Genomic DNA, 27,882 nt, shown 5'->3' with positions numbered 1-27,882 from the left:
GGCGCTGCAGTTTTTGCTTTTCTCTTCTTTCTTCTTCTCCGCCCTTAAACTGGCTCTCTTAACTGTACTACACGCAGAGACAAAGAAACAGCGCGCGAATGCGATCCCATAGATGAGATGAATATATATATATATATATATATATATATATATATATATATATATATATATATATATATATATATATACAGAAAACTATCAGTCATAGCTCTCGTAGTATAGCCCTCTGGGCCGTTTCCTTTTTTTTTTTTTCGAAAGTAGTCCTATTAGGGTTATTATAATTACACGAAGGTACTTCGCCCTCATCAGCAGCAGTCCTTGGTATAGTTATTCTGGCGGCTAGCTTCCCACGCTATGCGTGCCGCCATCGCACCTGGTTAAGCTTTTCCTAGACGCTAGAGCTATGCGTTGTCCGCGCAACCTTGAGCGATCGGAAAGCACGTTTCCCCCTCTTGGCCGGCGGAGAAGGGATGCTTCGTTCCGGCCGCGAAGCTCTCCACATCTCTGTAAGGTGCCTTGTGGATGTCTCGCGCTGAAGATGCCCTCTCGGTGAGCGCATATTTCACCCCTCATCTTTTAAGAGGTCCAATACATACGAGCATTTGTCTAGCAAACCAGATTTCTTTTCAAGGGAATTTTCCACGTCTCAGTAATTTCTCTCGTCGTATTCGAGTGCTGATTGCCGTGTTATAGTTTGTTAACGAAGCTTTCCCTCGAGTCTAAATATTTTAAGGCAGTTTTCCTAGCCTCTAAAGCCGCTCGAGTTCGCTCTTCTCCTTGAGCGGCCATTTTTCCTAGAAAGTATGCCTTCCAACTACTCTGCCCTTAAACTGGCTCTCTCAACTACTACACGCAGAGACAAAGCAACAGCGCGCGCATTAGATCCCATAGATGAGATGAATATTTACAATTAGTATTAGGGTTATAATTATATTCGAGTGCTGATTGCCGTGCTATCGTTTGCTAACGAAGCTTTCCCTCAAGTCTAAATATTTTAAGGCAGTTTGTCGTGTGCGTATCATGGCTACGCACGCTTATATCGCATTCCGTTTCTCTACCACGGGTGCGCTTTAAAACCACGGCGCTGCAGTTTTTGCTTTTCTTTTCTTTCTTCTTCTCCGCCCTTAAACTGGCTCTCTCAACTACTACACGCAGAGACAAAGCAACAGCGCGCGCATTAGATCCCATAGATGAGATGAATATTTACAATTAGTATTAGGGTTATAATTATATTCGACTGCTGATTGCCGTGCTATCGTTTGCTAACGAAGCTTTCCCTCAAGTCTAAATATTTTAAGGCAGTTTGTCGTGTGCGTATCATGGCTACGCACGCTTATATCGCATTCCGTTTCTCTACCACGGGTGCGCTTTAAAACCACGGCGCTGCAGTTTTTGCTTTTCTCTTCTTTCTTCTTCTCCGCCCTTAAACTGGCTCTCTTAACTGTACTACACGCAGAGACAAAGAAACAGCGCGCGAATGCGATCCCATAGATGAGATGAATATATATATATATATATATATATATATATATATATATATAGAAAACTATCAGTCATAGCTCTCGTAGTATAGCCCTCTGGGCCGTTTCCTTTTTTTTTTTTTTCGAAAGTAGTCCTATTAGGGTTATTATAATTACACGAAGGTACTTCGCCCTCATCAGCAGCAGTCCTTGGTATAGTTATTCTGGCGGCTAGCTTCCCACGCTATGCGTGCCGCCATCGCACCTGGTTAAGCTTTTCCTAGACGCTAGAGCTATGCGTTGTCCGCGCAACCTTGAGCGATCGGAAAGCACGTTTCCCCCTCTTGGCCGGCGGAGAAGGGATGCTTCGTTCCGGCCGCGAAGCTCTCCACATCTCTGTAAGGTGCCTTGTGGATGTCTCGCGCTGAAGATGCCCTCTCGGTGAGCGCATATTTCACCCCTCATCTTTTAAGAGGTCCAATACATACGAGCATTTGTCTAGCAAACCAGATTTCTTTTCAAGGGAATTTTCCACGTCTCAGTAATTTCTCTCGTCGTATTCGAGTGCTGATTGCCGTGTTATAGTTTGTTAACGAAGCTTTCCCTCGAGTCTAAATATTTTAAGGCAGTTTTCCTAGCCTCTAAAGCCGCTCGAGTTCGCTCTTCTCCTTGAGCGGCCATTTTTCCTAGAAAGTATGCCTTCCAACTACTCTGCCCTTAAACTGGCTCTCTCAACTACTACACGCAGAGACAAAGCAACAGCGCGCGCATTAGATCCCATAGATGAGATGAATATTTACAATTAGTATTAGGGTTATAATTATATTCGAGTGCTGATTGCCGTGCTATCGTTTGCTAACGAAGCTTTCCCTCAAGTCTAAATATTTTAAGGCAGTTTGTCGTGTGCGTATCATGGCTACGCACGCTTATATCGCATTCCGTTTCTCTACCACGGGTGCGCTTTAAAACCACGGCGCTGCAGTTTTTGCTTTTCTTTTCTTTCTTCTTCTCCGCCCTTAAACTGGCTCTCTCAACTACTACACGCAGAGACAAAGCAACAGCGCGCGCATTAGATCCCATAGATGAGATGAATATTTACAATTAGTATTAGGGTTATAATTATATTCGAGTGCTGATTGCCGTGCTATCGTTTGCTAACGAAGCTTTCCCTCAAGTCTAAATATTTTAAGGCAGTTTGTCGTGTGCGTATCATGGCTACGCACGCTTATATCGCATTCCGTTTCTCTACCACGGGTGCGCTTTAAAACCACGGCGCTGCAGTTTTTGCTTTTCTTTTCTTTCTTCTTCTCCGCCCTTAAACTGGCTCTCTCAACTACTACACGCAGAGACAAAGCAACAGCGCGCGCATTAGATCCCATAGATGAGATGAATATTTACAATTAGTATTAGGGTTATAATTATATTCGAGTGCTGATTGCCGTGCTATCGTTTGCTAACGAAGCTTTCCCTCAAGTCTAAATATTTTAAGGCAGTTTGTCGTGTGCGTATCATGGCTACGCACGCTTATATCGCATTCCGTTTCTCTACCACGGGTGCGCTTTAAAACCACGGCGCTGCAGTTTTTGCTTTTCTCTTCTTTCTTCTTCTCCGCCCTTAAACTGGCTCTCTTAACTGTACTACACGCAGAGACAAAGAAACAGCGCGCGAATGCGATCCCATAGATGAGATGAATATATATATATATATATATATATATATATATATATATATATATATATATATATATATATATATATATATATATATATATATATATATATATATAGAAAACTATCAGTCATAGCTCTCGTAGTATAGCCCTCTGGGCCGTTTCCTTTTTTTTTTTTTTCGAAAGTAGTCCTATTAGGGTTATTATAATTACACGAAGGTACTTCGCCCTCATCAGCAGCAGTCCTTGGTATAGTTATTCTGGCGGCTAGCTTCCCACGCTATGCGTGCCGCCATCGCACCTGGTTAAGCTTTTCCTAGACGCTAGAGCTATGCGTTGTCCGCGCAACCTTGAGCGATCGGAAAGCACGTTTCCCCCTCTTGGCCGGCGGAGAAGGGATGCTTCGTTCCGGCCGCGAAGCTCTCCACATCTCTGTAAGGTGCCTTGTGGATGTCTCGCGCTGAAGATGCCCTCTCGGTGAGCGCATATTTCACCCCTCATCTTTTAAGAGGTCCAATACATACGAGCATTTGTCTAGCAAACCAGATTTCTTTTCAAGGGAATTTTCCACGTCTCAGTAATTTCTCTCGTCGTATTCGAGTGCTGATTGCCGTGTTATAGTTTGTTAACGAAGCTTTCCCTCGAGTCTAAATATTTTAAGGCAGTTTTCCTAGCCTCTAAAGCCGCTCGAGTTCGCTCTTCTCCTTGAGCGGCCATTTTTCCTAGAAAGTATGCCTTCCAACTACTCTGCCCTTAAACTGGCTCTCTCAACTACTACACGCAGAGACAAAGCAACAGCGCGCGCATTAGATCCCATAGATGAGATGAATATTTACAATTAGTATTAGGGTTATAATTATATTCGAGTGCTGATTGCCGTGCTATCGTTTGCTAACGAAGCTTTCCCTCAAGTCTAAATATTTTAAGGCAGTTTGTCGTGTGCGTATCATGGCTACGCACGCTTATATCGCATTCCGTTTCTCTACCACGGGTGCGCTTTAAAACCACGGCGCTGCAGTTTTTGCTTTTCTTTTCTTTCTTCTTCTCCGCCCTTAAACTGGCTCTCTCAACTACTACACGCAGAGACAAAGCAACAGCGCGCGCATTAGATCCCATAGATGAGATGAATATTTACAATTAGTATTAGGGTTATAATTATATTCGAGTGCTGATTGCCGTGCTATCGTTTGCTAACGAAGCTTTCCCTCAAGTCTAAATATTTTAAGGCAGTTTGTCGTGTGCGTATCATGGCTACGCACGCTTATATCGCATTCCGTTTCTCTACCACGGGTGCGCTTTAAAACCACGGCGCTGCAGTTTTTGCTTTTCTCTTCTTTCTTCTTCTCCGCCCTTAAACTGGCTCTCTTAACTGTACTACACGCAGAGACAAAGAAACAGCGCGCGAATGCGATCCCATAGATGAGATGAATATATATATATATATATATATATATATATATATATATATATAGAAAACTATCAGTCATAGCTCTCGTAGTATAGCCCTCTGGGCCGTTTCCTTTTTTTTTTTTTTCGAAAGTAGTCCTATTAGGGTTATTATAATTACACGAAGGTACTTCGCCCTCATCAGCAGCAGTCCTTGGTATAGTTATTCTGGCGGCTAGCTTCCCACGCTATGCGTGCCGCCATCGCACCTGGTTAAGCTTTTCCTAGACGCTAGAGCTATGCGTTGTCCGCGCAACCTTGAGCGATCGGAAAGCACGTTTCCCCCTCTTGGCCGGCGGAGAAGGGATGCTTCGTTCCGGCCGCGAAGCTCTCCACATCTCTGTAAGGTGCCTTGTGGATGTCTCGCGCTGAAGATGCCCTCTCGGTGAGCGCATATTTCACCCCTCATCTTTTAAGAGGTCCAATACATACGAGCATTTGTCTAGCAAACCAGATTTCTTTTCAAGGGAATTTTCCACGTCTCAGTAATTTCTCTCGTCGTATTCGAGTGCTGATTGCCGTGTTATAGTTTGTTAACGAAGCTTTCCCTCGAGTCTAAATATTTTAAGGCAGTTTTCCTAGCCTCTAAAGCCGCTCGAGTTCGCTCTTCTCCTTGAGCGGCCATTTTTCCTAGAAAGTATGCCTTCCAACTACTCTGCCCTTAAACTGGCTCTCTCAACTACTACACGCAGAGACAAAGCAACAGCGCGCGCATTAGATCCCATAGATGAGATGAATATTTACAATTAGTATTAGGGTTATAATTATATTCGAGTGCTGATTGCCGTGCTATCGTTTGCTAACGAAGCTTTCCCTCAAGTCTAAATATTTTAAGGCAGTTTGTCGTGTGCGTATCATGGCTACGCACGCTTATATCGCATTCCGTTTCTCTACCACGGGTGCGCTTTAAAACCACGGCGCTGCAGTTTTTGCTTTTCTTTTCTTTCTTCTTCTCCGCCCTTAAACTGGCTCTCTCAACTACTACACGCAGAGACAAAGCAACAGCGCGCGCATTAGATCCCATAGATGAGATGAATATTTACAATTAGTATTAGGGTTATAATTATATTCGAGTGCTGATTGCCGTGCTATCGTTTGCTAACGAAGCTTTCCCTCAAGTCTAAATATTTTAAGGCAGTTTGTCGTGTGCGTATCATGGCTACGCACGCTTATATCGCATTCCGTTTCTCTACCACGGGTGCGCTTTAAAACCACGGCGCTGCAGTTTTTGCTTTTCTTTTCTTTCTTCTTCTCCGCCCTTAAACTGGCTCTCTCAACTACTACACGCAGAGACAAAGCAACAGCGCGCGCATTAGATCCCATAGATGAGATGAATATTTACAATTAGTATTAGGGTTATAATTATATTCGAGTGCTGATTGCCGTGCTATCGTTTGCTAACGAAGCTTTCCCTCAAGTCTAAATATTTTAAGGCAGTTTGTCGTGTGCGTATCATGGCTACGCACGCTTATATCGCATTCCGTTTCTCTACCACGGGTGCGCTTTAAAACCACGGCGCTGCAGTTTTTGCTTTTCTCTTCTTTCTTCTTCTCCGCCCTTAAACTGGCTCTCTTAACTGTACTACACGCAGAGACAAAGAAACAGCGCGCGAATGCGATCCCATAGATGAGATGAATATATATATATATATATATATATATATATATATATATATATATATATATATATATATATATAGAAAACTATCAGTCATAGCTCTCGTAGTATAGCCCTCTGGGCCGTTTCCTTTTTTTTTTTTTCGAAAGTAGTCCTATTAGGGTTATTATAATTACACGAAGGTACTTCGCCCTCATCAGCAGCAGTCCTTGGTATAGTTATTCTGGCGGCTAGCTTCCCACGCTATGCGTGCCGCCATCGCACCTGGTTAAGCTTTTCCTAGACGCTAGAGCTATGCGTTGTCCGCGCAACCTTGAGCGATCGGAAAGCACGTTTCCCCCTCTTGGCCGGCGGAGAAGGGATGCTTCGTTCCGGCCGCGAAGCTCTCCACATCTCTGTAAGGTGCCTTGTGGATGTCTCGCGCTGAAGATGCCCTCTCGGTGAGCGCATATTTCACCCCTCATCTTTTAAGAGGTCCAATACATACGAGCATTTGTCTAGCAAACCAGATTTCTTTTCAAGGGAATTTTCCACGTCTCAGTAATTTCTCTCGTCGTATTCGAGTGCTGATTGCCGTGTTATAGTTTGTTAACGAAGCTTTCCCTCGAGTCTAAATATTTTAAGGCAGTTTTCCTAGCCTCTAAAGCCGCTCGAGTTCGCTCTTCTCCTTGAGCGGCCATTTTTCCTAGAAAGTATGCCTTCCAACTACTCTGCCCTTAAACTGGCTCTCTCAACTACTACACGCAGAGACAAAGCAACAGCGCGCGCATTAGATCCCATAGATGAGATGAATATTTACAATTAGTATTAGGGTTATAATTATATTCGAGTGCTGATTGCCGTGCTATCGTTTGCTAACGAAGCTTTCCCTCAAGTCTAAATATTTTAAGGCAGTTTGTCGTGTGCGTATCATGGCTACGCACGCTTATATCGCATTCCGTTTCTCTACCACGGGTGCGCTTTAAAACCACGGCGCTGCAGTTTTTGCTTTTCTTTTCTTTCTTCTTCTCCGCCCTTAAACTGGCTCTCTCAACTACTACACGCAGAGACAAAGCAACAGCGCGCGCATTAGATCCCATAGATGAGATGAATATTTACAATTAGTATTAGGGTTATAATTATATTCGAGTGCTGATTGCCGTGCTATCGTTTGCTAACGAAGCTTTCCCTCAAGTCTAAATATTTTAAGGCAGTTTGTCGTGTGCGTATCATGGCTACGCACGCTTATATCGCATTCCGTTTCTCTACCACGGGTGCGCTTTAAAACCACGGCGCTGCAGTTTTTGCTTTTCTCTTCTTTCTTCTTCTCCGCCCTTAAACTGGCTCTCTTAACTGTACTACACGCAGAGACAAAGAAACAGCGCGCGAATGCGATCCCATAGATGAGATGAATATATATATATATATATATATATATATATATATATATATAGAAAACTATCAGTCATAGCTCTCGTAGTATAGCCCTCTGGGCCGTTTCCTTTTTTTTTTTTTTCGAAAGTAGTCCTATTAGGGTTATTATAATTACACGAAGGTACTTCGCCCTCATCAGCAGCAGTCCTTGGTATAGTTATTCTGGCGGCTAGCTTCCCACGCTATGCGTGCCGCCATCGCACCTGGTTAAGCTTTTCCTAGACGCTAGAGCTATGCGTTGTCCGCGCAACCTTGAGCGATCGGAAAGCACGTTTCCCCCTCTTGGCCGGCGGAGAAGGGATGCTTCGTTCCGGCCGCGAAGCTCTCCACATCTCTGTAAGGTGCCTTGTGGATGTCTCGCGCTGAAGATGCCCTCTCGGTGAGCGCATATTTCACCCCTCATCTTTTAAGAGGTCCAATACATACGAGCATTTGTCTAGCAAACCAGATTTCTTTTCAAGGGAATTTTCCACGTCTCAGTAATTTCTCTCGTCGTATTCGAGTGCTGATTGCCGTGTTATAGTTTGTTAACGAAGCTTTCCCTCGAGTCTAAATATTTTAAGGCAGTTTTCCTAGCCTCTAAAGCCGCTCGAGTTCGCTCTTCTCCTTGAGCGGCCATTTTTCCTAGAAAGTATGCCTTCCAACTACTCTGCCCTTAAACTGGCTCTCTCAACTACTACACGCAGAGACAAAGCAACAGCGCGCGCATTAGATCCCATAGATGAGATGAATATTTACAATTAGTATTAGGGTTATAATTATATTCGAGTGCTGATTGCCGTGCTATCGTTTGCTAACGAAGCTTTCCCTCAAGTCTAAATATTTTAAGGCAGTTTGTCGTGTGCGTATCATGGCTACGCACGCTTATATCGCATTCCGTTTCTCTACCACGGGTGCGCTTTAAAACCACGGCGCTGCAGTTTTTGCTTTTCTTTTCTTTCTTCTTCTCCGCCCTTAAACTGGCTCTCTCAACTACTACACGCAGAGACAAAGCAACAGCGCGCGCATTAGATCCCATAGATGAGATGAATATTTACAATTAGTATTAGGGTTATAATTATATTCGAGTGCTGATTGCCGTGCTATCGTTTGCTAACGAAGCTTTCCCTCAAGTCTAAATATTTTAAGGCAGTTTGTCGTGTGCGTATCATGGCTACGCACGCTTATATCGCATTCCGTTTCTCTACCACGGGTGCGCTTTAAAACCACGGCGCTGCAGTTTTTGCTTTTCTTTTCTTTCTTCTTCTCCGCCCTTAAACTGGCTCTCTCAACTACTACACGCAGAGACAAAGCAACAGCGCGCGCATTAGATCCCATAGATGAGATGAATATTTACAATTAGTATTAGGGTTATAATTATATTCGAGTGCTGATTGCCGTGCTATCGTTTGCTAACGAAGCTTTCCCTCAAGTCTAAATATTTTAAGGCAGTTTGTCGTGTGCGTATCATGGCTACGCACGCTTATATCGCATTCCGTTTCTCTACCACGGGTGCGCTTTAAAACCACGGCGCTGCAGTTTTTGCTTTTCTCTTCTTTCTTCTTCTCCGCCCTTAAACTGGCTCTCTTAACTGTACTACACGCAGAGACAAAGAAACAGCGCGCGAATGCGATCCCATAGATGAGATGAATATATATATATATATATATATATATATATATATATATATATATATATATATATATATATATATATATATATATATATATATAGAAAACTATCAGTCATAGCTCTCGTAGTATAGCCCTCTGGGCCGTTTCCTTTTTTTTTTTTTTCGAAAGTAGTCCTATTAGGGTTATTATAATTACACGAAGGTACTTCGCCCTCATCAGCAGCAGTCCTTGGTATAGTTATTCTGGCGGCTAGCTTCCCACGCTATGCGTGCCGCCATCGCACCTGGTTAAGCTTTTCCTAGACGCTAGAGCTATGCGTTGTCCGCGCAACCTTGAGCGATCGGAAAGCACGTTTCCCCCTCTTGGCCGGCGGAGAAGGGATGCTTCGTTCCGGCCGCGAAGCTCTCCACATCTCTGTAAGGTGCCTTGTGGATGTCTCGCGCTGAAGATGCCCTCTCGGTGAGCGCATATTTCACCCCTCATCTTTTAAGAGGTCCAATACATACGAGCATTTGTCTAGCAAACCAGATTTCTTTTCAAGGGAATTTTCCACGTCTCAGTAATTTCTCTCGTCGTATTCGAGTGCTGATTGCCGTGTTATAGTTTGTTAACGAAGCTTTCCCTCGAGTCTAAATATTTTAAGGCAGTTTTCCTAGCCTCTAAAGCCGCTCGAGTTCGCTCTTCTCCTTGAGCGGCCATTTTTCCTAGAAAGTATGCCTTCCAACTACTCTGCCCTTAAACTGGCTCTCTCAACTACTACACGCAGAGACAAAGCAACAGCGCGCGCATTAGATCCCATAGATGAGATGAATATTTACAATTAGTATTAGGGTTATAATTATATTCGAGTGCTGATTGCCGTGCTATCGTTTGCTAACGAAGCTTTCCCTCAAGTCTAAATATTTTAAGGCAGTTTGTCGTGTGCGTATCATGGCTACGCACGCTTATATCGCATTCCGTTTCTCTACCACGGGTGCGCTTTAAAACCACGGCGCTGCAGTTTTTGCTTTTCTTTTCTTTCTTCTTCTCCGCCCTTAAACTGGCTCTCTCAACTACTACACGCAGAGACAAAGCAACAGCGCGCGCATTAGATCCCATAGATGAGATGAATATTTACAATTAGTATTAGGGTTATAATTATATTCGAGTGCTGATTGCCGTGCTATCGTTTGCTAACGAAGCTTTCCCTCAAGTCTAAATATTTTAAGGCAGTTTGTCGTGTGCGTATCATGGCTACGCACGCTTATATCGCATTCCGTTTCTCTACCACGGGTGCGCTTTAAAACCACGGCGCTGCAGTTTTTGCTTTTCTCTTCTTTCTTCTTCTCCGCCCTTAAACTGGCTCTCTTAACTGTACTACACGCAGAGACAAAGAAACAGCGCGCGAATGCGATCCCATAGATGAGATGAATATATATATATATATATATATATATATATATATATATATATATATATATATATATAGAAAACTATCAGTCATAGCTCTCGTAGTATAGCCCTCTGGGCCGTTTCCTTTTTTTTTTTTTTCGAAAGTAGTCCTATTAGGGTTATTATAATTACACGAAGGTACTTCGCCCTCATCAGCAGCAGTCCTTGGTATAGTTATTCTGGCGGCTAGCTTCCCACGCTATGCGTGCCGCCATCGCACCTGGTTAAGCTTTTCCTAGACGCTAGAGCTATGCGTTGTCCGCGCAACCTTGAGCGATCGGAAAGCACGTTTCCCCCTCTTGGCCGGCGGAGAAGGGATGCTTCGTTCCGGCCGCGAAGCTCTCCACATCTCTGTAAGGTGCCTTGTGGATGTCTCGCGCTGAAGATGCCCTCTCGGTGAGCGCATATTTCACCCCTCATCTTTTAAGAGGTCCAATACATACGAGCATTTGTCTAGCAAACCAGATTTCTTTTCAAGGGAATTTTCCACGTCTCAGTAATTTCTCTCGTCGTATTCGAGTGCTGATTGCCGTGTTATAGTTTGTTAACGAAGCTTTCCCTCGAGTCTAAATATTTTAAGGCAGTTTTCCTAGCCTCTAAAGCCGCTCGAGTTCGCTCTTCTCCTTGAGCGGCCATTTTTCCTAGAAAGTATGCCTTCCAACTACTCTGCCCTTAAACTGGCTCTCTCAACTACTACACGCAGAGACAAAGCAACAGCGCGCGCATTAGATCCCATAGATGAGATGAATATTTACAATTAGTATTAGGGTTATAATTATATTCGAGTGCTGATTGCCGTGCTATCGTTTGCTAACGAAGCTTTCCCTCAAGTCTAAATATTTTAAGGCAGTTTGTCGTGTGCGTATCATGGCTACGCACGCTTATATCGCATTCCGTTTCTCTACCACGGGTGCGCTTTAAAACCACGGCGCTGCAGTTTTTGCTTTTCTTTTCTTTCTTCTTCTCCGCCCTTAAACTGGCTCTCTCAACTACTACACGCAGAGACAAAGCAACAGCGCGCGCATTAGATCCCATAGATGAGATGAATATTTACAATTAGTATTAGGGTTATAATTATATTCGAGTGCTGATTGCCGTGCTATCGTTTGCTAACGAAGCTTTCCCTCAAGTCTAAATATTTTAAGGCAGTTTGTCGTGTGCGTATCATGGCTACGCACGCTTATATCGCATTCCGTTTCTCTACCACGGGTGCGCTTTAAAACCACGGCGCTGCAGTTTTTGCTTTTCTCTTCTTTCTTCTTCTCCGCCCTTAAACTGGCTCTCTTAACTGTACTACACGCAGAGACAAAGAAACAGCGCGCGAATGCGATCCCATAGATGAGATGAATATATATATATATATATATATATATATATATATATATATATATATATATATATATAGAAAACTATCAGTCATAGCTCTCGTAGTATAGCCCTCTGGGCCGTTTCCTTTTTTTTTTTTTTCGAAAGTAGTCCTATTAGGGTTATTATAATTACACGAAGGTACTTCGCCCTCATCAGCAGCAGTCCTTGGTATAGTTATTCTGGCGGCTAGCTTCCCACGCTATGCGTGCCGCCATCGCACCTGGTTAAGCTTTTCCTAGACGCTAGAGCTATGCGTTGTCCGCGCAACCTTGAGCGATCGGAAAGCACGTTTCCCCCTCTTGGCCGGCGGAGAAGGGATGCTTCGTTCCGGCCGCGAAGCTCTCCACATCTCTGTAAGGTGCCTTGTGGATGTCTCGCGCTGAAGATGCCCTCTCGGTGAGCGCATATTTCACCCCTCATCTTTTAAGAGGTCCAATACATACGAGCATTTGTCTAGCAAACCAGATTTCTTTTCAAGGGAATTTTCCACGTCTCAGTAATTTCTCTCGTCGTATTCGAGTGCTGATTGCCGTGTTATAGTTTGTTAACGAAGCTTTCCCTCGAGTCTAAATATTTTAAGGCAGTTTTCCTAGCCTCTAAAGCCGCTCGAGTTCGCTCTTCTCCTTGAGCGGCCATTTTTCCTAGAAAGTATGCCTTCCAACTACTCTGCCCTTAAACTGGCTCTCTCAACTACTACACGCAGAGACAAAGCAACAGCGCGCGCATTAGATCCCATAGATGAGATGAATATTTACAATTAGTATTAGGGTTATAATTATATTCGAGTGCTGATTGCCGTGCTATCGTTTGCTAACGAAGCTTTCCCTCAAGTCTAAATATTTTAAGGCAGTTTGTCGTGTGCGTATCATGGCTACGCACGCTTATATCGCATTCCGTTTCTCTACCACGGGTGCGCTTTAAAACCACGGCGCTGCAGTTTTTGCTTTTCTTTTCTTTCTTCTTCTCCGCCCTTAAACTGGCTCTCTCAACTACTACACGCAGAGACAAAGCAACAGCGCGCGCATTAGATCCCATAGATGAGATGAATATTTACAATTAGTATTAGGGTTATAATTATATTCGAGTGCTGATTGCCGTGCTATCGTTTGCTAACGAAGCTTTCCCTCAAGTCTAAATATTTTAAGGCAGTTTGTCGTGTGCGTATCATGGCTACGCACGCTTATATCGCATTCCGTTTCTCTACCACGGGTGCGCTTTAAAACCACGGCGCTGCAGTTTTTGCTTTTCTCTTCTTTCTTCTTCTCCGCCCTTAAACTGGCTCTCTTAACTGTACTACACGCAGAGACAAAGAAACAGCGCGCGAATGCGATCCCATAGATGAGATGAATATATATATATATATATATATATATATATATATATATAGAAAACTATCAGTCATAGCTCTCGTAGTATAGCCCTCTGGGCCGTTTCCTTTTTTTTTTTTTTCGAAAGTAGTCCTATTAGGGTTATTATAATTACACGAAGGTACTTCGCCCTCATCAGCAGCAGTCCTTGGTATAGTTATTCTGGCGGCTAGCTTCCCACGCTATGCGTGCCGCCATCGCACCTGGTTAAGCTTTTCCTAGACGCTAGAGCTATGCGTTGTCCGCGCAACCTTGAGCGATCGGAAAGCACGTTTCCCCCTCTTGGCCGGCGGAGAAGGGATGCTTCGTTCCGGCCGCGAAGCTCTCCACATCTCTGTAAGGTGCCTTGTGGATGTCTCGCGCTGAAGATGCCCTCTCGGTGAGCGCATATTTCACCCCTCATCTTTTAAGAGGTCCAATACATACGAGCATTTGTCTAGCAAACCAGATTTCTTTTCAAGGGAATTTTCCACGTCTCAGTAATTTCTCTCGTCGTATTCGAGTGCTGATTGCCGTGTTATAGTTTGTTAACGAAGCTTTCCCTCGAGTCTAAATATTTTAAGGCAGTTTTCCTAGCCTCTAAAGCCGCTCGAGTTCGCTCTTCTCCTTGAGCGGCCATTTTTCCTAGAAAGTATGCCTTCCAACTACTCTGCCCTTAAACTGGCTCTCTCAACTACTACACGCAGAGACAAAGCAACAGCGCGCGCATTAGATCCCATAGATGAGATGAATATTTACAATTAGTATTAGGGTTATAATTATATTCGAGTGCTGATTGCCGTGCTATCGTTTGCTAACGAAGCTTTCCCTCAAGTCTAAATATTTTAAGGCAGTTTGTCGTGTGCGTATCATGGCTACGCACGCTTATATCGCATTCCGTTTCTCTACCACGGGTGCGCTTTAAAACCACGGCGCTGCAGTTTTTGCTTTTCTTTTCTTTCTTCTTCTCCGCCCTTAAACTGGCTCTCTCAACTACTACACGCAGAGACAAAGCAACAGCGCGCGCATTAGATCCCATAGATGAGATGAATATTTACAATTAGTATTAGGGTTATAATTATATTCGAGTGCTGATTGCCGTGCTATCGTTTGCTAACGAAGCTTTCCCTCAAGTCTAAATATTTTAAGGCAGTTTGTCGTGTGCGTATCATGGCTACGCACGCTTATATCGCATTCCGTTTCTCTACCACGGGTGCGCTTTAAAACCACGGCGCTGCAGTTTTTGCTTTTCTCTTCTTTCTTCTTCTCCGCCCTTAAACTGGCTCTCTTAACTGTACTACACGCAGAGACAAAGAAACAGCGCGCGAATGCGATCCCATAGATGAGATGAATATATATATATATATATATATATATATATATATATATATAGAAAACTATCAGTCATAGCTCTCGTAGTATAGCCCTCTGGGCCGTTTCCTTTTTTTTTTTTTTCGAAAGTAGTCCTATTAGGGTTATTATAATTACACGAAGGTACTTCGCCCTCATCAGCAGCAGTCCTTGGTATAGTTATTCTGGCGGCTAGCTTCCCACGCTATGCGTGCCGCCATCGCACCTGGTTAAGCTTTTCCTAGACGCTAGAGCTATGCGTTGTCCGCGCAACCTTGAGCGATCGGAAAGCACGTTTCCCCCTCTTGGCCGGCGGAGAAGGGATGCTTCGTTCCGGCCGCGAAGCTCTCCACATCTCTGTAAGGTGCCTTGTGGATGTCTCGCGCTGAAGATGCCCTCTCGGTGAGCGCATATTTCACCCCTCATCTTTTAAGAGGTCCAATACATACGAGCATTTGTCTAGCAAACCAGATTTCTTTTCAAGGGAATTTTCCACGTCTCAGTAATTTCTCTCGTCGTATTCGAGTGTTGATTGCCGTGTTATAGTTTGTTAACGAAGCTTTCCCTCGAGTCTAAATATTTTAAGGCAGTTTTCCTAGCCTCTAAAGCCGCTCGAGTTCGCTCTTCTCCTTGAGCGGCCATTTTTCCTAGAAAGTATGCCTTCCAACTACTCTGCCCTTAAACTGGCTCTCTCAACTACTACACGCAGAGACAAAGCAACAGCGCGCGCATTAGATCCCATAGATGAGATGAATATTTACAATTAGTATTAGGGTTATAATTATATTCGAGTGCTGATTGCCGTGCTATCGTTTGCTAACGAAGCTTTCCCTCAAGTCTAAATATTTTAAGGCAGTTTGTCGTGTGCGTATCATGGCTACGCACGCTTATATCGCATTCCGTTTCTCTACCACGGGTGCGCTTTAAAACCACGGCGCTGCAGTTTTTGCTTTTCTTTTCTTTCTTCTTCTCCGCCCTTAAACTGGCTCTCTCAACTACTACACGCAGAGACAAAGCAACAGCGCGCGCATTAGATCCCATAGATGAGATGAATATTTACAATTAGTATTAGGGTTATAATTATATTCGAGTGCTGATTGCCGTGCTATCGTTTGCTAACGAAGCTTTCCCTCAAGTCTAAATATTTTAAGGCAGTTTGTCGTGTGCGTATCATGGCTACGCACGCTTATATCGCATTCCGTTTCTCTACCACGGGTGCGCTTTAAAACCACGGCGCTGCAGTTTTTGCTTTTCTCTTCTTTCTTCTTCTCCGCCCTTAAACTGGCTCTCTTAACTGTACTACACGCAGAGACAAAGAAACAGCGCGCGAATGCGATCCCATAGATGAGATGAATATATATATATATATATATATATATATATATATATATATAGAAAACTATCAGTCATAGCTCTCGTAGTATAGCCCTCTGGGCCGTTTCCTTTTTTTTTTTTTTCGAAAGTAGTCCTATTAGGGTTATTATAATTACACGAAGGTACTTCGCCCTCATCAGCAGCAGTCCTTGGTATAGTTATTCTGGCGGCTAGCTTCCCACGCTATGCGTGCCGCCATCGCACCTGGTTAAGCTTTTCCTAGACGCTAGAGCTATGCGTTGTCCGCGCAACCTTGAGCGATCGGAAAGCACGTTTCCCCCTCTTGGCCGGCGGAGAAGGGATGCTTCGTTCCGGCCGCGAAGCTCTCCACATCTCTGTAAGGTGCCTTGTGGATGTCTCGCGCTGAAGATGCCCTCTCGGTGAGCGCATATTTCACCCCTCATCTTTTAAGAGGTCCAATACATACGAGCATTTGTCTAGCAAACCAGATTTCTTTTCAAGGGAATTTTCCACGTCTCAGTAATTTCTCTCGTCGTATTCGAGTGCTGATTGCCGTGTTATAGTTTGTTAACGAAGCTTTCCCTCGAGTCTAAATATTTTAAGGCAGTTTTCCTAGCCTCTAAAGCCGCTCGAGTTCGCTCTTCTCCTTGAGCGGCCATTTTTCCTAGAAAGTATGCCTTCCAACTACTCTGCCCTTAAACTGGCTCTCTCAACTACTACACGCAGAGACAAAGCAACAGCGCGCGCATTAGATCCCATAGATGAGATGAATATTTACAATTAGTATTAGGGTTATAATTATATTCGAGTGCTGATTGCCGTGCTATCGTTTGCTAACGAAGCTTTCCCTCAAGTCTAAATATTTTAAGGCAGTTTGTCGTGTGCGTATCATGGCTACGCACGCTTATATCGCATTCCGTTTCTCTACCACGGGTGCGCTTTAAAACCACGGCGCTGCAGTTTTTGCTTTTCTTTTCTTTCTTCTTCTCCGCCCTTAAACTGGCTCTCTCAACTACTACACGCAGAGACAAAGCAACAGCGCGCGCATTAGATCCCATAGATGAGATGAATATTTACAATTAGTATTAGGGTTATAATTATATTCGAGTGCTGATTGCCGTGCTATCGTTTGCTAACGAAGCTTTCCCTCAAGTCTAAATATTTTAAGGCAGTTTGTCGTGTGCGTATCATGGCTACGCACGCTTATATCGCATTCCGTTTCTCTACCACGGGTGCGCTTTAAAACCACGGCGCTGCAGTTTTTGCTTTTCTCTTCTTTCTTCTTCTCCGCCCTTAAACTGGCTCTCTTAACTGTACTACACGCAGAGACAAAGAAACAGCGCGCGAATGCGATCCCATAGATGAGATGAATATATATATATATATATATATATATATATATATAGCAAAAACCGACTATCGCGGACAACATGAGTCTCTTTCCACGTAAGTGTGAGGCTCAGAGGAGGAGCTGTGGCGCTTGAAAGTAGCCTGGGGCCTGACGAACCAACCGACTGAGCTATCTTTCCGGGCAACATCGAAGGGTCACGAGTTCAAACCACCTGTTATGTTCCGTTTTTTTTTTTTTTTTTCCCGCCCCTTTTTCTTTCTTTTTTTTTTCTTTCTTTTAATGTCTTTTCCTTTATTTTATCACTGTACGGGAACCCTCCTAAAAAAAAAAAAAAAATAGATATATATCTTCAAATATGTAAGGCCTCACATGTGCAGGTCATAAATACGAGGTTCTCTAGCCGAGTGCCATCCATGCGGTATAACCGAGCTCAGATTGGTCCACCTTGACTGACCAAGTAGGGCACCACTGTAGGTTAAATGAGGCGTACAACTCCTGCGGGACCCGCCGTGGTTGCTCAGTGGTTATGGTGTTAGACTGCTGAGCACGAGGTCGCGGGATCGGACCCCGACCACGGCGGCCGCATTTCGATGGGGGCGAAATGCGAAAACACCCGTGTACTTAGAATTAAGTGCACGTTAAAGAACCCCAGGTGGTCGAAATTTTCGGAGTCCTCCACTACGGCGTGCATAATCCGAAAGTGGTTTTGTCACGTAAAACCCCATAAATTAATTTTTAATTTAACTCCTACGGGGACGGTAGAGTATCCGTCTCCAGTGCAAGAGGACCGTGATTCAAATCCCGGTGCCGCGCTATTCTCCACCGGAAAATACAAAAAAAAAAAAAAACCGTGTGTTGAGAAAATTGCACAAACAGGCCTGGAGTGCGGCCTGATCCCGGCGACCAGAACCGGTAACGCACTCTCTCACCAGAGCAGGATTGGCCACCCTGGTGCAGTACTTGGCCACAACCTCCTATATGAATACAACAATCGAACCCCGGCCCTCAGTCCCCAGCAGCCGCGAAGCAACTGACCACGGCGGCGGTCAGATCTGTGACGCTGCAGAGGGTGCTAAGAATACCTGGCTCCGGACAGGCCGCCATTGGAATCTGAACCTGGCAACGTTTAACGTTAGAACGCTATCTAGTGAGGCGAGTCTAGCAGTGTTATTGGAGGAATTAGAGGGTAGTAAATGGGATATAATAGGACTCAGTGAGGTTAGGAGGACAAAAGAAGCATATACAGTGCTAAAAAGCGGGCATGTACTGTGTTACCGGGGCTTAGCGGAGAGACGAGAACTAGGAGTCGGATTCCTGATTAATAAGGAAATAGCTGGTAACATACAGGAATTCTATAGCATTAACGAGAGGGTGGCATGTCTTGTTGTGAAACTTAATAAGAGGTGCAAAATGAAGGTTGTACAGGTCTACGCTCCTACATCTAGTCATGAGGACCAGGAAGTGGAAAGCTTTTATGAAGACGTAGAATCGGCGATGGGTAAAGTCAAAACAAAATACACTATACTGATGGGCGACTTCAACGCCAGGGTAGGCAAGAAGCAGGCTGGAGACAAGTCAGTGGGGGAATATGGCATAGGCTCTAGGAATAGCAGAGGAGAATTATTAGTAGAGTTTGCAGAACAGAATAATATGCGTATAATGAATACCTTTTTCCGCAAGCGGGTTAGCCGAAAGTGGACGTGGAGGAGCCCGAATGGTGAGACTAGAAATGAAATCGACTTCATACTCTGCGCGAACCCTGGCGTCATTCAAGATGTAGACGTGCTCGGCAAGGTACGCTGCAGTGACCACAGGATGGTAAGAACTCGAATTAGCCTAGACTTGAGGAGGGAACGAAAGAAACTGGTACACAAGAAGCCAATCAATGAGTTAGCGGTAAGAGGGAAACTAGAGGAATTCCGGATCAAACTACAGAACAGGTATTCGGCTTTAACTCAGGAAGAGGACCTTAGTGTTGAAGCAATGAACGACAATCTCATGGACATCATCAAGGAGTGCGCAATAGAAGTCGGTGGTAACGCCGTTAGGCAGGAAACCAGTAAGCTATCGCAGGAGACGAAAGATCTGATCAAGAAACGCCAATGTATGAAAGCCTCTAATCCTACAGCTAGAATAGAACTGGCAGAACTTTCTAAGTTAATCAACAAGCGTAAGACAGCGGACATCAGGAACTATAATATGGATAGAATTGAACAGGCTCTCAGGAAAGGAGGAAGCCTAAAAACAGTGAAGAAGAAACTAGGAATAGACAAGAATCAGATGTGTGCGTTAAGAGACAAAGCCGGCAATATCGTTACTAATATGGACGAGATAGTTCAAGTGGCTGAGGAGTTCTATAGAGATTTATACAGTACCAGTGGCACCCACGACGATAGTGGAAGAGAGAATAGCCTAGAGGAATTCGAAATCCCACAGGTAACGCCAGAAGAAGTAAAGAAAGCCTTAGGAGCTATGCAAAGGGGGAAGGCAGCTGGGGAGGATCAGGTAACAGCAGATTTGTTGAAGGATGGTGGTCAGATTGTTCTAGAGAAACTGGCCACCCTGTATACGCAATGCCTCATAACCTCGAGCGTACCGGAATCTTGGAAGAACGCTAACATAATCCTAATCCATAAGAAAGGGGACGCCAAAGACTTGAAAAATTATAGACCGATCAGCTTACTGTCCGTTGCCTACAAAGTATTTACTAAGGTAATCGCAAACAGAATCAGGAACACCTTAGACTTCTGTCAACCAAAGGACCAGGCAGGATTCCGTAAAGGCTACTCAACAATAGACCATATTCACACTATCAATCAAGTGATAGAGAAATGTGCAGAATATAACCAACCCTTATATATAGCTTTCATTGATTACGAGAAAGCGTTTGATTCAGTCGAAACCTCAGCAGTCATGGAGGCATTACGGAATCAGGGTGTAGATGAGCCATATGTAAAAATACTGGAAGATATCTATAGCGGCTCCACAGCCACCGTAGTCCTCCACAAAGAAAGCAACAAAATCCCTATAAAGAAAGGCGTCAGACAGGGAGATACGATATCTCCAATGCTATTCACAGCATGTTTACAGGAGGTATTCAGAGGCCTGGAGTGGGAAGAATTGGGGATAAAAGTTGATGGAGAATACCTTAGCAACTTGCGATTCGCTGATGATATTGCCTTGCTTAGTAACTCAGGAGACCAATTGCAATGCATGCTCACTGACCTGGAGAGACAAAGCAGAAGGGTGGGTCTGAAAATTAATCTGCAGAAAACTAAAGTACTGTTTAACAGTCTCGGAAGAGAACAGCAGTTTACGATAGGTAGCGAAACACTGGAAGTGGTAAGGGAATACATCTACTTAGGGCAGGTAGTGACCACGGATCCGGATCATGAGACTGAAATAACCAGAAGAATAAGAATGGGTTGGGGTGCGTTTGGCAGGCATTCTCAAATCATGAACAGTAGGTTGCCACTATCCCTCAAAAGGAAAGTGTACAACAGCTGTGTGTTACCAGTACTCACATATGGGGCAGAAACCTGGAGGCTTACGAAAAGGGTTCTGCTGAAATTGAGAACGACGCAACGAGCTATGGAAAGAAGAATGATGGGTGTAACGTTAAGGGATAAGAAAAGAGCAGATTGGGTGAGGCAACAAACGCGGGTAAACGACATCTTAGTTGAAATCAAGAAAAAGAAATGGGCATGGGCCGGACATGTAATGAGGAGGGAAGATAACCGATGGTCACTAAGAGCTACGGACTGGATTCCAAGAGAAGGGAAGCGTAGCAGGGGGCGGCAGAAAGTTAGGTGGGCAGATGACATTAAGACGTTTGCAGGGACAACATGGCCACAATTAGTACATGACCGGGGTAGTTGGAGAAGTATGGGAGAGGCCTTTGCCCTGCAGTGGGCGTAACTAGGCTGATGATGATGATGATGATGATGCCACCGGAAAGCGCTCTTAATATCTCTCGGAACGTGGGGATGCTCATTGATCGAACCGTTATCGCGCCAACAAATTTCCGCCGCACTTCACTCCCCCCCCCTCTCCCCGCTCACGCGGTGTCGAAATTTTTGGCACCGTTCCCAACCTTATCGATGCGTTGACGCGGAACCAATATGCGCGGGGCGCCCCGCCCGTCCATCGAGCGCGGGTGAAATTTTTCACGGTTCCACGCCGAAGCAGCTGACGTGTGACCCGCCTCGCGTTGGCAAAGCGGGCCCGTATGCCCAAGCGCAAAAGCACGGCACCAGATTGTACTGAGGGGAACCGCTCGGACGGGGTGGGAATTTTTTTTTAGAGCGCAGCTCTTTGGCGTCCGTTCCTGGGTTTCGCGTCGTCGTCGGTGTTGTCGTCGGCCTCGTAACCAGCTCCGCCCCCCTTTCATCCCCCCAGCGCTAGCAGCGACCGACTGATACCGCTGGATGCCGCTGACGCCGCTAGAGAGTCAAGATAACGTGACTGCATAGAACACCGTCGCCGCCATGCAGAAAGAGGAGGAAAGGGTCCCCCCCCCTGTTCTTGTGTGGCGGATAGGGTGCTCTTCAGTTGCCGACGCGCCGGTTATTTCACGTAGGCCCCGGCACGTCGACGAATACGTGACCACCTTCCCACGGCTAGACCTGCTTCTTAGCGCTGCGGAAGCGAGGGTATCATATTGTTTGTGTCGGCATCGGCGGCGTTGTCCCTGAAACCAACTCCGCAGCTGGGGTTGACTCACTATCGGCGTCAGCGGCATCAGTCAGTCGCTGCTATCTCTTCCCTCCTCCCTTTATCGTGTTGTCCGCTTGCTGCGCGCGCTTCTGCCCCCATCGTTTGCCGCTGGGTGTACACGCCGCCCCCCTCCCCCCTCTTCCTGCGAGTCTCCGGTTGTCAAAGCGCCGGCTCGAACTTAATTCCTTTCTTCGCTCCTCCTCCAATGCAACCCCTGTGCGGTGGCAATCAGAGAGCCAGATCGGTGGCGGCGGATCTGTATATGTGCACCGCCCGAGCCGAAATTGCCGCTGCCGTTCGCCCTGTGCGGTGGCAATCAGAGAGCCAGATCGGTGGCGGCTTGACATAAAGACAAACAGCAATTTCCTAACACTTATGCGGGAGAACATCCCGTTCCTCTCGCTCGTAACGCGTCCCACGGCTGTGACAACCTCGCGAGGCACTTTTTTTTTTAGCGCTCAGAACAGACAACAGATCATGCGCTCCATCTTTCGTGCCTTCCAAGGTTCCACGACTCAACATGGCAACCAACGCGAGTCTAGTTTGTTCTTAAAACATACAAGCACGACAAGAATCGCTGGGACGAAGCGCATTAGCCGAGGCTAAATGTACTCGTAGGTAAAAGATTCTTTGCACGAGGCTTTCAACCTCTTGTCATGCCACAGCACGCAGCGCACAAATTTTTGTCCGAAGGGACAAACGCATCCGCTCTCATATATAATGGTCAAACTCCTCCCACCTATCGTTAATCTCGATACTGATTCCTGCAAACCCGAGACCTTCGAAATTCGTAAGAACTACGCGGACGCGACACAGGGGAGTGGCTGGATTTCTTTTTTTTTTTTTCTCAAATATGTCCGAAGCACGCGTACCTGTTGTGGGTACCATGCGTATTATATTTTTATACGCGGCCCACAAGCATCCGCACCAAACCTGGAAGAGCAGAGACTGACAGGCAACAAATTGTTTTTGAAAGGCAACAAATCGGCAGCCGCGAAATTGCTGCTGCCGATTGTACGAACCAACTTGTTCGAAACAGTCATGGGTGTCCTTGGTCTTGGTCGCGGAGACCAAGTGGAAAACTTCTCAAAACTTGACGCAACATTCGTAAAACGGCAGACCGAGCCCAATTCCGTAAATTTTGCGGAAATTCTAGGAGAGCATGCCGGTATGCATCTACTTTGTCATTAGCTAGCACATACAAGATTTTCTCGTGTGGCCGTACACGCATGCAGGCTAACGGTAACTCGAATAACCGCGGAATTCCACTATAGAAGTTCGTTAAACGCACATCGTTTCTTCATTATTCATAACACGGATCCACACAAAGCAGGGAAAGCAGTAACGGCGATACCAGTGGTTGCATTCTAATTCACCTCGGGAGCCCCTTCCTAAATGCAAGAAAACCGAGAAATCGCTTCCACCGAATTTGATGCCCATGGTTCGTAGCATTCAAAACATGCTAACTGTAGCAAGCGCACCTTTAATTAGGTTGTATTTTTTACCCAGAATCGTTCAAAATTACAGAACTGCAAGAAAAAAAATGTTTTCAACTATGAGGATGTCCAAATTCGGTAAACTGCACATTTTGAAGGAGTCCTGACACGAACATTTCCTGCGAAGCCATCTTGCATTTTTTCGGTAACTGTCCACTCCATAATAATGCGGTACGACAGCTCTATTCTTCAAAGGCACCGCAAAATATTTAACCACGGGAGCTTCTAACCAACGCGCTAAAATAGGCGTCTCCAAGCGCAGCGCTACTTCGGAAGTGAAACGCCGTCAACGAAAGCAGAAGTGGCGGTGACCTGCTATCGCATTCCCCTCGAATGTCGCGCCAGTCATCCCGGTGTGGTGCTTGAGCGCCACACAATGACCGCGTCGCCAGAGGGTGTCAAAACTGTCAAACGCAGGATGGCACGCCCTCCCCTCTTGTCGAACCTGGTGCCGAATGGGCTCGGCAGGCTGCCAGTGGGTTCTGACACCACGAGACCGCCACCACAACAGGTTTCGATGACGTTCGCGTCCGATGCCTCACGTGACCGATTATCTGCTGCGCTCTCGAGGAATTGAGGCTCCACAGCGTAATTACTGCGTCAACGGCTGCCCGAAGAAGCAGTAAACGCGAGACAGCAGTGCGTACAGCCGAGATGTCCGTACTGCACCTGAAGCAGACGATTAAAACTGATGTATTTACACAATGCGTTCTCAAACATAGCACTTGGGAGTGGGAGTTCTGCGACACTCTTAAAGTATTGTAACAACATCACACAGGATTAAGCTCCATGTCGAATTTGACCGCTTTAGAAGCTCTCACAAATGGAGTTAACAGATCGTCGATATCTGTTTTTGGTGTAGATTTTATCTCTAATATCGTCAGCTGCCAGCCCTGCGGGCCGCTACCTCGTACGCGTTCGAACAGCCGGCGTTCGCTTACGCCTCACGCGATTGTCCAGGCCGCGCCGACATCGCGGCCTATAAGGCCAATCTAAGCCAATCGCGTGAGGCGAAACCGAACGTCGGCTTTTCGAACGCGCACAAGGTAGCGGCCCACGGCACCAGGTCAGACGGCCGCTTCGGGGCCTCCACGCAGGCGGCCTTGCTGTAGAACGACATTGAGAGGGGGGGGGGGGGGGAGGCGGTATTCTGCAAGTGTCTGCTTTGTGGACATGCCCATTTCGTCCGCTGCTGAAGTTGCTGACTGGCTCTCCTGACGCGTATCCCAGCCCAGCCAATCAGAAGTTCAGCAGCAGCCTACCGCCTTCGGTGAGAACCTAGGGTCGGAACGCGCAGGCGGCGTCATTGGTGAATCATCACGAGAACGAGCCACAAACAGACGCTCAGTACTTGTGAATAGTGTGAGAAGTAGCTTAACTGCCACAGCTTCGCTGTCCCTTATGTAGCAGTAGCTCCGATTGACGTGCATCTGCGATTGATTTTACTTGTCACGGTGCGTATACGTTAGGAAAGGATCCGTTGATTTCAACGTTAGGCGAGAGCCTGCCAAGCTTGAGAAGTCAGACGGAACGCCGTTATTAACGTTTCCCCTCATAACCTTAAAGTGCGCCGCCGTGCGCCTTACAGCCGCTATTTATTCAGTTTTGCTAAATTATTGACTCTCCCCAACCGCTGTTCAGGAGCCTGTTTACACAGCACCCTTGGGCGTTGCCTCCCTCCCGAAGCACCGACGCGCAGCATGAGCTCGCTAAAACAAACACCCAGTAAAGCATATCAACGCGTTAGGCCAAACCGGAGCCGACGACTCACCAGCAAGTGCCGGCGAAGGCGCATCTCCCAGAGGAAAAAAAAAAGAAAAAGCTCACTACGCCAGCGAATACCTTGACGCCCGCCGCACAGCAGGCGTCCGGTATCGTGCAGCAGAATACCAGACGACACGGCAATGCGCGGGCCGCTTAGGAAGCGTACAGATGCGTCAGCGGCGATGCGTGAAATGCAACAATCGGTGCCGTACGTACCCGCTTGGCGTACATCCTGTTCATGCCGTGAGTAATCATCTCCACTCCACCAAACCCACGCGGGCGACGACTGCAGCGCGCCGAGAACGGAGGGAGACGAGTCGGGCACTCTCTCGTTCCTTTGCGATCTCCCAGCCGCCGATGCACAGGCGAGACACAACACGGCGTGTGTGGGTCGTCGTCGGGCAGCCTCTTTCCTCACCGGCCACGCGAACAACACAAACAATGGTTCCGATCGAACGCCGGTTGCAGCCTCAGCGAAGACGAAGCGAAGCCAACCAACGGGACAGAGACACAAGTCAAAGCACGCGCCACTTCGATGCAAACGCACACACGGCGGTACCGAAGCTGCAGGGGGAGGGGGGGGGCGAAAAGAGGAAGCAGCAATGTGCAGAACGTGCACAGCTGGCTCGGGTCTTCTTTCTTTTGACTCTCCGCTGGCGGTGTCGTGAGATGCGCCGGTGCGATATGCAGAGAAACCGTACACAACGAGGCGGGCACCGACGCGAGCAGGACCGGCTTTTGTCGACTCCTATAACGGCTTCAGAATTCCTAAACGCGGACGCTCAGTAACTGCTTTGGTCCGGAGAAAAACGGCGTTGGTAGCGGGGACGACTCGAAGCTGACGACGCGCACCGACTGTTTCGACGGTGAGTGGCGTTGCCTTTCTATGAGACGACGTGACGATAGTCCTAACGGGCCGAACTTCACAATACACAGGGTCTCAGCAAATAGAACAGACTTGCACGTTTGAAGAGACCCCTCGAGTTTTTGGCGCACTCGCAACCCCGCAAAGGACACAACAATCACAGGCAGACGACGTACGGGCGGAGCCAAAACACAACAGACGACGGGAATAACACTGCGTGGCGGAACTTGAGGCGACGTCTGAGAAGCGGCAGAAGGCACGTCACGCCGATGTCGCCTTTGTTAGCGACGTCCTTGCGAGTGCCAGCAGAAATGGCGAAGTACAGTGGAAGTGCCGGGCCAACAGGCAGTGCACGCGCCGCGCGTGTGATGAGCGCACGGCGGGACGAGGTTACGCGAAGGCGTCGTAGAACGCGGACAACTCGCTCGGACCAGCTGGCCTCGAGCAGACGACGCGATTGAGTGGGATCGAGCTGCCTCCGCTGCCAGAGCAGACGACGCGAAACCGGACTGCGTCAAATGTTGCGCCTACAATGCAAAAAAAAGGGGGTGGGAAGAAAGAAAGCGAGGAGGTTTGGCGCGGCGCGCCTGTAGAGAGTGACACACAATGAGGCGAGGTTACAGAGGAGGGAGGAAGTACACACGCAGGAGAGAGTGCGAAGCAAGAAAGGAGGAGATTCCGATGAGGTCAAAAACGCCGGCCGGCGAAAGCTCGCGTGTGAACGAGCGGAAAGGAAAGCGAAAGTGCGACGACGGAAAGAGGGGGGAGAGGACAGAACCGACTGCTTCTTTTTTTCGCCCTCACCATTCCACTGCCCTCGTCGCGAAGACGGAAACCAGAAGTAGCCGTTGTCCCGGATTGAGGAGGCGTACAACAACGCAAAATAGAAAGAAAGGAAAAGGAAGACGGGGAGCGAAAGAAAGGCACGGCGACTAGGCGGTAGCAATGTCGGTGTCTCTCTCTCGCAGTCGTCCCAGTTAACCCTGCCACTACTAACCAAGATAGCGAGGCCGTGTCGGTTCGCGTTCAAACGTCCTCCGCTCCCTATGCAGACGTAGCTCCTGAAAGGAACGCATTCAACGATTGAACGCAAAGCACGAAAACCTCCGCAGCGGTGCCAGGTTTGCTGGCATGCATGGAAGTTGTGCGCGCTCCACGCAGGAATGATTTATTTTTTCGAAGCGAATAGCTTTCGTTGCTTATTAACGCGACAGCGTTAAGGGCCCTGTGTCGCAGATAATCCGGTGTCCGACGTCGTTCCGGCAAAAAGATTTTCGAACCAGCCATACACAGGCCCTCCATGTGGCGCAAAGGAAGTTACTTAACTAGTTAAATTTCTCAACCTAATATACATGGGAAAATCGTAAAGTACGACTTAACACCTACAGACATGATAGCGTTGGACTGTAATTGACGATACGAGAAAGCGTAATTATAATACGCGAGAACTCAAAGAAACCCCTTTTACAGCATTTCTACCAATCCGCAGACCGGCCACGGCGTCCGCCGTATGCGCGCGACGGCGCGCGAGTATCTCGGGGGCCGCGGAGCCGCGCGCCCGGTACCTTGCAACACCTCCAGATGGCGCTCGCCTCCGCCGCATCGCGGCCCACGCGAGAGGCCGCGTTTCTATCAGAAAGCC

General features: G+C 46.7%; 1 protein-coding gene across 3 annotated transcripts in view; it reads right to left on the bottom strand.

The window, feature by feature from the left end:
- Window positions 1–27,882, bottom strand: part of LOC126534628 (acyl-CoA:lysophosphatidylglycerol acyltransferase 1-like) — a 156,196-nt gene that overhangs the window by 85,599 nt on the left and 42,715 nt on the right. Inside the window, exon 1 of one of the 3 annotated variants that reach the window (XM_050181900.3) lies at window positions 25,592–25,819. The exons of the other annotated variants lie outside the window; for them this stretch is intronic. Within the exon in view, the coding sequence (XP_050037857.1) occupies window positions 25,592–25,630 (39 nt within the window). The 5' untranslated portion in view covers window positions 25,631–25,819. Of the gene's footprint in view, window positions 1–25,591; window positions 25,820–27,882 lie in introns of those variants that run through there. 3 annotated transcript variants of the gene reach the window in all.

The sequence above is a fragment of the Dermacentor andersoni genome, chromosome 7 (assembly GCF_023375885.2).
Source record: "Dermacentor andersoni chromosome 7, qqDerAnde1_hic_scaffold, whole genome shotgun sequence".
NCBI lineage: Eukaryota > Metazoa > Arthropoda > Arachnida > Ixodida > Ixodidae > Dermacentor > Dermacentor andersoni.
Note: the sequence above shows the minus strand (reverse complement) of the source record. Positions and strands in the feature narration are given on the sequence as shown.